Source organism: Rhyacophila brunnea, unplaced genomic scaffold, assembly GCF_057557595.1.
Source record: "Rhyacophila brunnea isolate RB1 unplaced genomic scaffold, BYU_Rbru_1.0 scaffold_23, whole genome shotgun sequence".
NCBI lineage: Eukaryota > Metazoa > Arthropoda > Insecta > Trichoptera > Rhyacophilidae > Rhyacophila > Rhyacophila brunnea.
The window spans coordinates 19,103,220-19,117,113 of record NW_028232893.1 but is presented as its reverse complement, the minus strand read 5'-3'; the positions used below and the strand labels follow the sequence as shown (position 1 = coordinate 19,117,113).

General features: G+C 35.1%; 1 protein-coding gene across 1 annotated transcript in view; it reads right to left on the bottom strand.

Moving 5' to 3' along the window:
• Pi4KIIIalpha (phosphatidylinositol 4-kinase III alpha) overlaps nt 1-4,305 on the bottom strand; it is a 70,943-nt gene extending 66,638 nt beyond the window's left edge. Inside the window, exons 1-2 of the mRNA XM_085950379.1 lie at nt 4,192-4,305; nt 3,379-3,592 (exon numbers count right to left, since the gene is read on the bottom strand). Coding sequence (XP_085806505.1) covers nt 3,379-3,592; nt 4,192-4,290 — 313 coding nt within the window. The 5' untranslated portion in view covers nt 4,291-4,305. The remainder of the gene's footprint in view (nt 1-3,378; nt 3,593-4,191) is intronic.
• Between the last annotated feature and the right edge of the window lie 9,589 nt (nt 4,306-13,894).

The window sequence follows — 13,894 nt, the reverse complement described above, 5'->3', positions numbered from 1 at the left end:
CTACTTTTCAAAGGCAATTTGTCATTTCGCCAGTATATCCCATCAAAAGCAAGCCGTTTTGGCATTAAATTTTTTGTGATATGTGACTGTGCCACCGGATATGTACTGAATTTTATTGTGTACACTGGAAAAACCACCGAATATGTAACACACATGCACATGGGTATTTCAGGAAGTGTAGTCTTGACTCTCATGGAACCATATTTGGACAGGGGACATACCCTGTACGTAGACAATTGGTATACTAGCCCAATTTTGTTCCAAAAACTACATGACCGGAAAACGAATGCTTGCGGCACTGTAAGGAGAAACCGAAAGGGATTGCCAAAGCATACGGAGAAATTGAAAAAAGGAGAAATGAAAGCTTACCACACAGACACTATTTCGGCACAAATCTGGAAAGATAAAAGGGAAGTGTCCATGCTGACGACTCTTCATCCTGCCCAGCTCACCGACACAGGCAAAAGAACGTATCGGAATGAACCGATAATAAAACCGGAATGTGTCCAAGATTACAATAAAAATATGGGTGCAGTTGACAAATCAGACATGGTTTTGTCAAGTGTACACTCGACGCGCAAAACAATGAGGTGGTACAAAAAAATGTTCTTCCATCTAATCGACCTCTCACTGTTGAACAGCCATATACTGTTTTGTCAAAAAACTGGAAAACGTGTACCGTTGGCACAATTTCAATTAGAGGTCATTCGACAATTAATTAACGAATACAAACGTGTTGTGCCTTCCAAATCTTCAGTTAGGAAAAGACATTCAGAATTGCCATCGCGTCTCACAGAGAGGCATTTTATGGCGAAATCACCTCCAAGTGCTAAAAAAGTCAAAACAATGGCAAGATGTGTGGTGTGTTTATCCAGGAAACTTCGAAGAGAATCAAGGTATAAGTGCAAACAGTGCAAAGTGGCTCTCTGCGTTGAACCTTGTTTTGAGACATACCACACGGTAGAAGACTATTAATTTTTTTTTGAATTCGTTATATTTTTATTTGGTTTTAAGACTAAAGTAGCACATTGTAGAATTACTTCTCATACATTATCACGTTCTCATCTTTACTGTGTAAGTGTTGTGACAACCCTGACGTTTTGTGAAACATTAATTGTGATTTATTTGGATAAATAACGGCGTAAATGGACACATCGTGTATTAATTTGGTAAGTCTATATGATATAGTATTAATATAAAGCCAAAAAAAGTATATTTACTAAGGTTTATTTTTTCAAAGAAAATCGCGGCCCTCCGTATATGGCCATACAAATACCTCTTGGCAGAGAACAGGTTAAACAACATATATTCAGAAATCGATTGTGTGGGTGCTGTTTAAGAAATTTTCTACTTACTCAGTAGACCGCAAACTACATCTTTATTCTTCTTCCCTTTTTTTTGATCATGTCTGATCCTAATAGGATCATATGGGCATCCATAGAGTGGAGATTTGTTTTAACGTTATTTAAATTATCCATTTTCCTGATATCAAATTGTGAATAAATAATTTGTAATATCGATATGTTAAAAGAATAATTGAATAAAGCACATAAATTGAGTCGTAACTTTGTAGATCAACCTTCGGTATTCAATCACCGTTTAAAAAAAAGGGAGGTTAAAAACATCACAATCTTGGTGGTTCTATGAGAATATTTGACTTTAATACCTTAACAAACTAATAAATATGTTTTATCATTACAGGTTTTCACTGAATGAAATTGCTAATATTGAAACCAACACCATAGAAGAAAATAGAAGAAAGTAATATTATTTTATAAAACATTTCTTGTATACAACAAAACTGTAAAAATATAGTAACAATTGCAATAAGCCTAAGCCAACTCTAATGTCTTATGTTTGTTAATTATTAATCTATTGAAAGTGTAAATAAATTTAAGTACCTACAGAGAAATAAAAATTGATTAACGTATACATCACTATTATAAAATAAACCCAATATAATATAAACCAGTAGATACATACGGCTTAGGCTCCTGAATTTTAGAAGGATAACAAAAAATGAAAGTCAAACAAAACGAAAAATTTTAATTCAAACTAATTGGTAGATGTTCATTAATGATGGATTTTCAGCAACCAAAAATTTTATTTGTTTAATTTTTGAATCATGAGTATGTATCGCTCACCCACGGTGGCCGCGCGGCTTAAGCGTTGGACTATCACGCCGTGGGTCCCAGGTTCGAATCCTGGGTCTGGCAAGTACACATATTGTTTTTCAATTTGTGTGTGAGTCAGGGTATGGACCTATTAAGTTGAGCAAATGGCTGACATCCATTTCTCGTAAAAAACAAAATCTGTTAATACAAACCTTTACTTTGTGGAGGCCCATATGATCCTATTAGGATCGGACATGGTCAAAAAAAAAAAAAAAAATGTATCGCCATGCCATTGTATGCCATTGACAGGCATCTATGGACATATAATAACAGTGACGTCCCTAGACAAAATGCCACCCCATTTTTTAAACAGTATTTTTTATCATCCTTTCATGACTCCAATATCTAAGAAATGTTCTGTATGGATACATTACTAACAAAATATATACCTACAACTAAATCTTATTTAAATGCCATCTCTACTTCAATAGGCAACATTGCGAGTACACGGTTTTCAGATACATTTAAATATACACTTGACAACTTTCAAAACTCATGAGTGACTGGCAAAAAAATTTGGATAAATTAATTAGGTAAGTATGTACCTACCTATAATTCCAATATAATTCTCAAATCTGCACGTGTCATTGCTGGTCATCTAGGATGTGACATCCAAGGACAGCGAAAGTCAATTAGACATCGCAAACCCAACAAAAAAATACCATCAGGAAATACTTCAGTTAGCTGATTTTTTTAATGGAGAGATATTTCCTTGATTACTAAGTTTAGGAAGGTACCTAATTCTATATATACCTAATGACTCTTCTCGATTTGCCGCCCTTTGAGTAACTGCCGCCCCCAAGTGACGCTCAATCTGCCTACCCCAACGGGACGTCACTGTATAATAAGTACTTATGTGGCTTTTCAATAAGAATTCCTACGTTTTATCTTGGACAAACTTTCAGATATTTCTGCATATAAATTGTCTGATCCTAATAAGATCATGTGAGTCTCCACAGAGTGGAGATTTTGTATGACAAATTACTGTTTTTACGAGAATTGGATGTTAGCCACTTGCTCAACCTACTAGGTCCATACTCCGACTCTAAACACAAATTGAAAAACAATATGTGTATTTGCCAGACCCACGATTCGAACCTGGGGCTCATGACATTATAAGCCGATGCGAAAGTCACTCGGCCTTCAAAATATATGGTATACCTAATACAGAGCTTGTATAGTCATAAACAATTCAATTACTTACGATCTGTGGAGATGAGGTTCCAACTGGGTTCCTCCCACTGAGCGGTCGGGAGGCATTTGAGAAGCCGCAGAAAGTACGGCAACAGCTTGTCCTTGTGTTGAAGGCCACTCTGCAGGAAGTAGACGCCCAAGGCGAAAGTCGCCTCTTGGGAGCGTGGCGTGACGATAACCACGGCCGTTGTCGGTTGGGGACATAACGAATATAGAGTGTTCACCTGGAAGAGTTGTATTACATAATGTAGTCACAATCCCGCTAAAGGTTTTTAATTTATTCTACACTTAAATATGAAAACCAAACCAAAACCTTACACAACCTACTGTAACCAAAAAATAAGTATAGGTTGTGTTGGGTTTTTCGTCTCAAAACATCGTAACCATAATGACGATATGGAGTACTATAAAATTACTAAACATTTAGAGAAAATATAAAACAAAATATTGATGTGATAGTACTAGTGCATAATATAAGAAATGCTGAATATGAAATAATCGATATATTTTACGGACATAACGAACTGTCAATATATACTCAGGGCAAAATAAATGACAGTTAGGTCATTTTTTTAACAGTCATGGCACTCCTTGTATATATTTATAAAAACAGTAATTGGAAAACGAATTGATTCAGCATACGCAAACATAGGAACCTTCTTTGTCCAATTATAATGGCATAATTACACAAACAAGGTGTCAAAGTTTACAATTTCATTCAAAACATTGGAGGTGGTCCTAGAAGAGAATCAATTATTTTGACAGCCGGTCGAAGAATATTGAGATCAAAATCGGGAGAAACTATAAATATAGATGTTTCTACCTTTTCCCATGGTGTCGGTTTAATATTTGACAGGGATCTGGCCAAATGGTGGACAGTTTTCTTAAAAAATGACGTTTGGTCTCCTGCCATGTTAGCCATTACTCCATTTTTTCGTACTTATGAGATCAGCTGTTGTATTATTGCCATGCTAAATAAACTCTCATTCAAAAAATATTCAGTAAAAATTCAAATCCAAACGATACTTATATTTTCCAATCGCGTAGGAATGCAAAAAACAATGACATTTGTTTCAAAACATTTTTAATGTTATTATAAAATTTACATAATTATTATAAAGTTTAAGGCACTAAATGTCTTGTCTAGATAGGTAGGTACAAAGTATATTAGTCTATGGTAGGTACCTACCTATGTGATTTTGACAATGCTGTGAGTTTTTGTGACTATTTCCTTGCTACTACTATACTACTTACTTTCTATTGTTGTTTTTATTTAATTCCACTTTAAAAAGTGGAATAAGTACTACAAAAAAAAACGTTTTATTAAATAAAAACTACATTACAGTGCAGTTCCACTATGAATTATTGACAGTTCAAAAACCAAAAACCGAAAAAGTTTGGTAATATCGTGACAAGCACAGTTAATACCGTGATAATGGTGAGGTAATATCGTGACAACTAGAATAAAAAGGAAATACCTAAGCTAAGCGAAAATATTTATTTATAGATGAAAGAGATGCTGACATTGGTATTTTTATCTACAGATTGATTAATTAATTGAATAGTTAAATCCCTGTTAATAAAGCCTCTGTTGAAGTAGATGCATGACCAATGATCGCTATATCATTCAAACATTTTGCTGACGAGTTGGACTTTCTTTTTGTTGTGGTTTTCGTTTTTTCAATAGGCTTCGGAATAGGCAATACATCTTCAATGTTTTGATCAGACATTACATTTTCATCGGCACTTGTAATTTTTTTTCCTGTTAAACGAGAAGGTGCCATAGCGTCTGGGTTTACAGCATCCTTACAAAAAGGGAAAATCCCACATTTTTTGAAAGCATTTTGTATATTACTGGATGTGAATGATTTGAAATGAGCCGGATTTAACATACAGTGAAAAATGGTTCTGTCTGGTTTCTTTCGCTGTCGCAGCCATGTCTGAATCAAAAAAATTATACCAATATACTTAGGCAATATCGTGATAAAAAAAAACAACGAAAACCGGATAAATGAGGCGTAGAGTTACAAATCCGCTCTAGAGACTTTTTTGAGTTTTGAGTAAATGACGAAAAACTGTTTTGGGCATATTATGATGATTTAAGTGTAATTTCAGATGTTATATTTCTTCCGTTACATACGGAAAAGTATAATAAATTGTCAAATCCAATGTATAAGCTGTATTTATTCAAATATATGCATTTTAATTATCCCAAGAGCGGTCTTTGTCAGTCTCTACCTGACAGAGCGGCGTTCGACGCGGATTTTTTTAAAAAGAGCGGTGTTTGTCGCACAGTGGTACATTGTCGACAGGAGATGATAGTTCAGTAGCGGTCCGTATTTATTTTAATTATGTACTATATTTTCGAATTTACTTTGTCTAGAAAATATTTTGTAGCCATTCTTACCTACTGGGAGCTGTATATTTTTCGCATTGCACCTACATATTTAGCTGTTATATTGGTATGTAATATTTTTTTAAAATAGTGGTAGGTATGTACTTGTCTTTAAAACTAAATTTTTAAAATTTAAAAAAATAGTTATTTAGTTGAATAGTACCTACCTTTTACTATGTCAAATTGCCTTTGTGAAACTTTTTAATTTTAATATGTTAATGTCATGTACTTATTTTTACTCTATAACAAACAAAAAAAAATCATTATCAAAAAATGTTACTTTTCCTGCAGACAATTAGTTATTACTTACATATCATGCAAATTATTTGTTTAATAGGTAACTAATCTTTTATAATTACATAAGTGCCCTAATAATTCTTAATAATTTTAATATTAATGACCATATTTTGATTCAGAAAGATAATATTAAACGCTTCAAAGGTAATTATAAGATAATTTGAAATAACAATAACATATTTTTTAATAATATCAATAGCATAAATAAAAAAACCCCCAGCGGAATTAAATACCGGCCTTTACCTAACTAATCCCTGCATTACCTGTGTCCCCACATTCCATGTCTGTGGGAAAACCCACCATTACCTACCAACCTATTTATTAAACGTAAAAATAAAATGATAATATTTTAAAGCAATATTATTCATAATCTACTTAGGTATATTAGATATTTTATTGCATTTAATTCAGAAAACCAAATCCGACAAACAAAAGTCGCGAAGTCTTAGCTTACTTATTTTCCCACATAAATATTTATTACCTATATTCTGTTGTGCTTGATACTTTTTGTATGCAAATAATAGTAAACGTGGAATTTTCTGAAATTTATTGCAAAAACGTATTATAAAAATAACGGTATTTCTACAAGATAGCACAGCATTGTTAACTATGTATCGTTATTACAACTAAGCTAATCTACAAATTAATAAACATATTTGAATTAAAATTCAGTATCATTCATTTTAACGAATGATACAATTTCATGACGAAAAAAACTTGTCCCGTGGAGATAATGATAAGGAATGTCATTTTTTATCAGGGGAGATGAAAAAACTTACCTAACGTAACAACCTACTAAATCTATCATTTGTATAGTACAAATTGTCAAACAAAAAGCATTTCCCCGACAGAAAATAGCTTTCCTTCAATTATATTTTTGACTCAAACCAAATAATGATGATGACAACAAAAAAATACACGTAAAACTAGAAAATAATATGAGCCACCACTGGGTTATTCGTAACAATACAGCAAAATATAGTCAATTTTTAAATACGTTTTTTGGCGTAACAGGCTACATTTCCACGCAACTGGATTTTTCAAACGCTTCCTTGATTGTTTTTGTTGAGATTCCGTCACAATAACTATTGAAACATTCATTATTAAAAGTAAAAAATAGTAAAATAATTGAAGCAAAATTATGACCCGCACGAGAAAACGGTTTGACGGTTTGTATGGAGATTAAAGGATTCGTGAAGAGTCATTATTTAAATCGCGGCGTCTGATTGGCCGGTTACGCAGAGAGGGTTTTACCAGAACAAATTTATTTTCAGAGCGGGTTTAGTCAGTCTTCTCGATATTTATTTTGATTTTTTGAAGAAACAGAGAGGGATTTAAAACTCTCACCTAGAACAGAAGATAGGTCTTACGAAAGAGCTCCTGCGTACATTCATAACTATTTTTTTTGAAAAATCGCCCAGAGCGGGTTTTGTAACTCTACGCCTCAAATAACTTTCAAGTAATACTGTCGACCGTATAAGCTGTACGTACATATATTAATATAGCAGTAAAAATGTGTTAAAACATTAAAACAGTTCATTCAAAAATAGGTCGTCAACATAACATGTGATTTTTTGGAAACAACCTAACAAATTCATCGACTAACTTAAGGAATTTTGTTCAATATATTATTAAATTTTGAACAAATACCAACAATTAATATACTAAGGTTGATTTATTAACTATGAATGTTATGCAGAAAAACAATAATTTGCCGGTTTCCAGTTAAATAATTTTACGAAAAACTGAGCGTATATGCTGCAAAAATCAGTTGAACACGTCCTAACAGGTTCGCAAATTAAAAGTTTTTGCACTCGCCTAACAGCGTCTTAAGCGATCAATGTGAAAATACAATTGAGTAGTTTAGTATCAAAAGTAGAACTGTCGCAAATATATCGAAATTTAACTAAGTATGCCAAATTATTCTTCTGCCCATAATGTACGGCTAGCAATATAATATTCGAATCAAAATCATATCTGTGTGGTATAAAATTGTGATGGAAAATAGGGCTTGGTATCAAAATTAGAACTGTTCAATACTTTGGAAACAAAATTAGAACTGTTGAATTTGAATTGAAACATATTTCATGCTATTATAACACCAAAAAACCCAACAAAACGTTTTTCGTCATTTTCTCGAAATGATGAATAATGCACAGATCTACTTTTGATATTATACGACTCAATTGTCCTTTTCACTCCTTTGACTCATTGTATGCGTTGTTTCACATTCGTCACCAGGCTAGGTAATATCGTAAAATCGAGTTGAAAATGTATCACGATATTACCTATATCACGATAATACATCCCCTTACCCTATGGTATGAATAGCTACTTATTGATTTTTTTCTTCTTTTGGTACCCACTACCAAAGGTCGGTGACCAAATTGTAGTAAGTACATCTCCCTATCTAGAGTCAAATCACATTATCTTAGATTATAGAAAAATAGACTAATTCACTATATTATAATACTGTCTAGTCAAATCCACCACTTACAACAGACCGAAACGCACCAGAGCATAGTTCCTACTCGTAAAATCCTCGTCATTATCTGTACGTCTCGTGGAAAAATCAAATATTGCATGCCAATTTGTGAATAATTAAGGTGATAAAATTAATTTACTTTGTAAATAGGTACATTTTTTTTAATTTTATACGAAATTTGTCGGAATCAAAGTAAAAAATATATGTTTTTCGGAGTGAGATGGAATAAGGAACCGGAGGGTAGGTTGGTTTGACTCCAATAATAAAAAGGTTGATGCGTGCATTAAACGAACCCTGGTTTTATTATCTCCTTCCAAATAAATATTAATTTAATTATTACAGATCTTCTTCTTATTGTGCCATCCCCTAGCAGAGGTCGGCCACCATCAAGGTGATCTTATCTTTGTCGTCTGCTACCCGGAACAGTTCAGTGGAGCTGCACTCGTACCAATCACGGAGGTTCTTAAGCCACGAAATGCGGCGCCGTCCTCTGCTACGCTTCCCATTGATCTTTCCTTGAATGACAAGTTGGGGAATGGTGTATTTATGTGGTCGAGGTACTGTAGTTTCCTGGTTTTGATACTACGTAGAACTTCTCGGTCCTTCCCCATTCGATTGAGAATTTCAACATTTGTCACCTGGTCAGTCCAAGGAATTCTGAGGATGTGTCTATACAGCTACATCTCGAAAGCTTCAAGTCTTCGTGACGTCTCTTGGTTTAGCGTCCATACTTCCATACCATAGAAAAGAATTGAGAGCACATAACAACGTACCATACGCAGTCTCAGACCTAGGTTAAGATCTCGATTGTTAAGGAGGCGTCTCATTTTGAGAAAGGCGCTCCTTGCGATCTCAATTCTAGTTTTTATATCCTGAGACTGGTCCCATTTTTCATTGACCCGTGTACCTAAATATTTATAATGGGTCACACGTTCGATTGGCTCGCAGCTAATGAAAAAAATTGTGTTGGTGTCTGGTGTCGCTATTTTTGATACTAGTAATAGTTTTGTTTTCTTGAGGTTCATTTTTAAACCATAAGAATTACTGACCTCATTAACCTTTTCTACCAGTTGATGTAAACTCTTTAAGGGCGAACGTGCTCAGCGTGGGTCAAAATGGAGCTTTTTTCTATTTTCTAAGCATGATCCTGGACATACCTTAAACGTTGTAGATAATCTATTTGTATAATTTTGAAGCCTTATTATCCTTTATATTTATTTTAAACATTTGATGACTGCATAAAGTATTTTTATTACATAAAATAGTATTCTTTTAAACCACTCGCTCTAATGTTTTAGAATATAGTCAGTTTTCTATTTTCTTTTTTCGTCCATTGAAGACAGAATCTCATCTGTCATCCATTTTTGCTTCTTAGCTGTTCTTTTGTATTCTAATTGATTATTAGATATGGAGGAGAACACATCTTTTATCCTGTCCCACTTGTCTGTTATGTCAGAGGATCAGTGGCGCACCCAGGGGGGGGCCAAGGAGCCTTGCCCCCCCCCCAATAATATTGAAATTGAAAGCCAATAGATTAAACAAATAAAAACACGGCAAAAAATGATTTGAAATTCTCCAGCACCCTCTAGAAAAATTTCTTAGATTTTAATTTCTAACACAAAAATTTCGAAACACTAATGTCGGGTTTTTATAGAAACTCAACCTCAAATGGAAATGTCAAAAAATTCTCGGTGTCCACCCGAATTCCGGAGTGGTGTACGCCGAGTGCAATAGACAAAAGTCCGATAAACGAGAAATTAATCTGTGTTCTGTTGGGTAGGTTTGTGTGCCTATAAGTTAAATGCAATAATACTTTATTTTCAATTAATATTTTGGAACTTCACTATTAAAAAACCCAAAATCGACGATAAAAATTCGGCGAAAAGTACGACTACACCCACCACCATGGGCTGACAGGGCTACAGCCTGGGGGTCCGGGCTTAAGAGGCCCGGCGTGGCGGCTCGTCTAATTGTGAGATAAACACACACCAGAAATTTGTTATATCATAAAAAAAATCGCATGCTATACTACATCATCAAAATTAACATAAAAAATATGAAGTATGATGAAAATATGATATACGTAACTACATGATATTAATTCACGTGTATCATTTTATATTACAATTATTTTTAGTGTTTATAGAAAAATAAAAAATGGTTATTTATCCAATATCGAAGGGTCGAATGCTACTTGGCTACCACAAGAGGGGGTCGCGACCAGTGGTTCATTGTATGATAACGATCTATAATATGATACGACAAATCAAGAATTCAAGGGAATTATTTAACAATATAGATAAATCCACGGAATACCATTTGGGAACACTACTGTAGAACATCGCATTCCCCTTAACCCTGGTGATAGGTAAGGGGGCCCGCCAAACATTCATGATGTGGGGGCCATGCCCACCACAGTTGGTGGTGGTGTAAATTTAAAAAAAACATTTTTTTCGGTGGAATTCAGCATAAATATTGTGGCTAAAACCGAAAAAGTCCTTTGTGAAATTATGAAAGCCGATGAAAGATCTAATGTGATTTCGATGTTGCCGAATCGATCCCACGCGTCTACCGTTGGCCTCACAGGTTTTCGTTTCATAAATAAACACAAAATAGTGGATCAATATCTATGCTGCAAAGAACTCACCCAGCGTACGACATGACAAGATGTTTATGATTCTATTTCTTCATATTTAGAACAATCTAAAATATCATGAAGGAATTTGTATGGATGATGCTCCGTCGATGTTAGGCTCATTTAAACGATTTGTTACCCTCGCAAAGACAAGAAACCCTAACATTTATTATATCTACGCACTGTTTTATTTACACAGGGAATCTATAGTTTCGAAAACATTACCGCAGTGCTAAAACCTGTACTAGACCAATATGGTAAATTTCATCAAATCCAGACCTTTAAAAACAGGCATTTTAAAAAAAACTTTGCATTTCTATGCAAGCTAAGTACGAATGTTTGCTTTTTCACACTGAAGTGAGGTGGTTACAGTGGCTCACCCAGGGGGGGGGGGGCAAGGGGCCCTGACACCCCCCAAACATGAAAATTATCAGAATGATTTTAACCATTGAAATTGAAAGCAAATAAACCTTTGGGCTTAGACAAATAAAAACACTGGCAAAAAAATGATTTGTAATTCTCCAGCACCCTTTATAGAACAATTTCTTAGATTTTAATTTCTAACACAAAAATTTCGAAACACTAATGTCAGGTTTTTTAAGCAACCCAATCCCTAATGGAACTGTCAAAAAAATCTCGGTGTCGCATTTCCCCGAATTCCGGAGTGGTATAGGTCATGGCTGGGGAGAGCTGACAGGGCTCTAGCCTGGGGGCCCGGGCTGTGGGGGGCCCGGCGTGTCAGGTTGACGAGATAAGTGAGATAAACACACATCATAAATTAGCTTTAATAGTAAAAAAAAGTCGCCTGCGGCGCTATTATACTTCATGGCCATGAACATTTTCAATTACTTATATAATTGTGCAATATATTTTTTGATTATTATGTGTCGATACTAGACAGCTCCATTATTAAAGTGGATGTATTGAATATCGCCAATAATTCACTGTATAAGTACCCTTAATTTGAACTAAAACACAATTTGAAAAATGTTAATGTAGTGTTTCACACTGCCTTTAATCTTAGCGGTAGGTAGGGGGCCCGCCAAATATCCTAGCCTGAGGGCCCGTTTCAGGATGTGGGGACCATGGTGTAGGTACCCTGAGTGCAATAGACAACGAGAAATTAGGCTGTGATGAAGAAAAAGAGCCTATGGGACTAATTTACATTCTCCTCCTTGGGCCCCCCCAATATTAAATCCTGGGTGCGCCACTGCAGAGGATGTAATGATTGAAGTTTTTATTTGTTCTATTTCTATGTTCAGTGCACTTTTTACTTGTTGTTTGACTTCAGGATCTTTCAGTTGATTAATGTCAACACGTTGAGTTGCGCGTGTTTCCCTCAGTAATCTTTTTAATCTAATTTTTACTGTAGCTACAACAGGATTGTGGTCAGATGAGATGTCAGTACCTGGATAAGTTTTAGTAGATGTTACGCTATTTCTGTAACGATTGCGAATTAATATACCTATAGTCTATTTGATTTCTTACAATGTTATTGCCATCATCTTGTGGGGATTTCCATGTATACAATCGCCTTGCTGGAAATTTGAATAATGTGTTACAAATAACCTTACTTTGTTCCTGGCAAAATTGTATCAATCTTTCTCCTCGATAATTTCTTTGTCCTAGACCAAATTCTCCTAGTAACTCTCCACTTTTACCTTTGCCAATCTTTGCGTTGAAATCTCCTATAATCAAGGTAACTTCATTATCTTTCGTCGATATATTACAGATAAGTTTACAGATTATAATTTAGATGGGTGAAATCACGAGTATTCATTCTGATGGATTACGAGTACGACCGGGCGAAGCAAACGATAACCTTACAGTTGTATCTTTGATAACTGAATGACGATATTGCTTTCTTTTTTTTCCTACCTACCTTTTCTTTTAACTGAGACCTTGTGAGGTCTGAGAGGCAGAACTCGGATTCCTGACTATTATTTCTAGGGTTGCGTCTTGTAAGTACTCGTACATTAATGCCCTTTCCCGCATGTAATCTGGCTAAGTATTGAGCTGTTGAATTTACATTTACCTTCGATTTTCAAACAAGTCTTTCGAGGGAAAACAGTTAAGAAAAACCCTCTTCCGAATATTGTCCTTACGGGTCCAACAAACAAAAATTTCAACATTTAGTGGGATGTTCGGCTTGAAATTATGATCTTGTGTGGATCATTTTATAACATCAAAGATGTTCGCCCAGTCCCTAGGGGGTATACCCCGTTTTCTGTTTTCTACAACTTTAGCTCTCATCTGGGCTTTGAGCCCGAGTCTCATTCTGATGTACATTCTAAAGCTACCTAGTTTAACTCTTAGGGCTTCCAAACATTCTTTTACCTCTACCGTTAAACCCTGGACGGAATCCGGCGGGGTCAGAGTACTGCCGGCCGCATCCGCTTTGGAAGAGGTACCTGTAATTGTAGATGTCAGTGGTCCAAATTGGGGATGCATACAGCATGGTTGGTTTAATAACCATGCTATATAGTGCCTTTTTGTTTTCTTCTGAGAGACAACTTCTACGGTTGAAGATGGGTCTAAGAACCCCCATCGCCATAAAGGCTTTTCGCCTGGCTTCTAATAGGTGAGGTGTCCAGTTCAATCTATGGTGAAGGTGTACTCCGAGGTATTTCACAGTGTTGCTGAATGAACAGGGGATGTCACAAATAGTAATTTTTCCTTTATAGGATTTTTGGCTCCGCGAGAAGACAATTGCC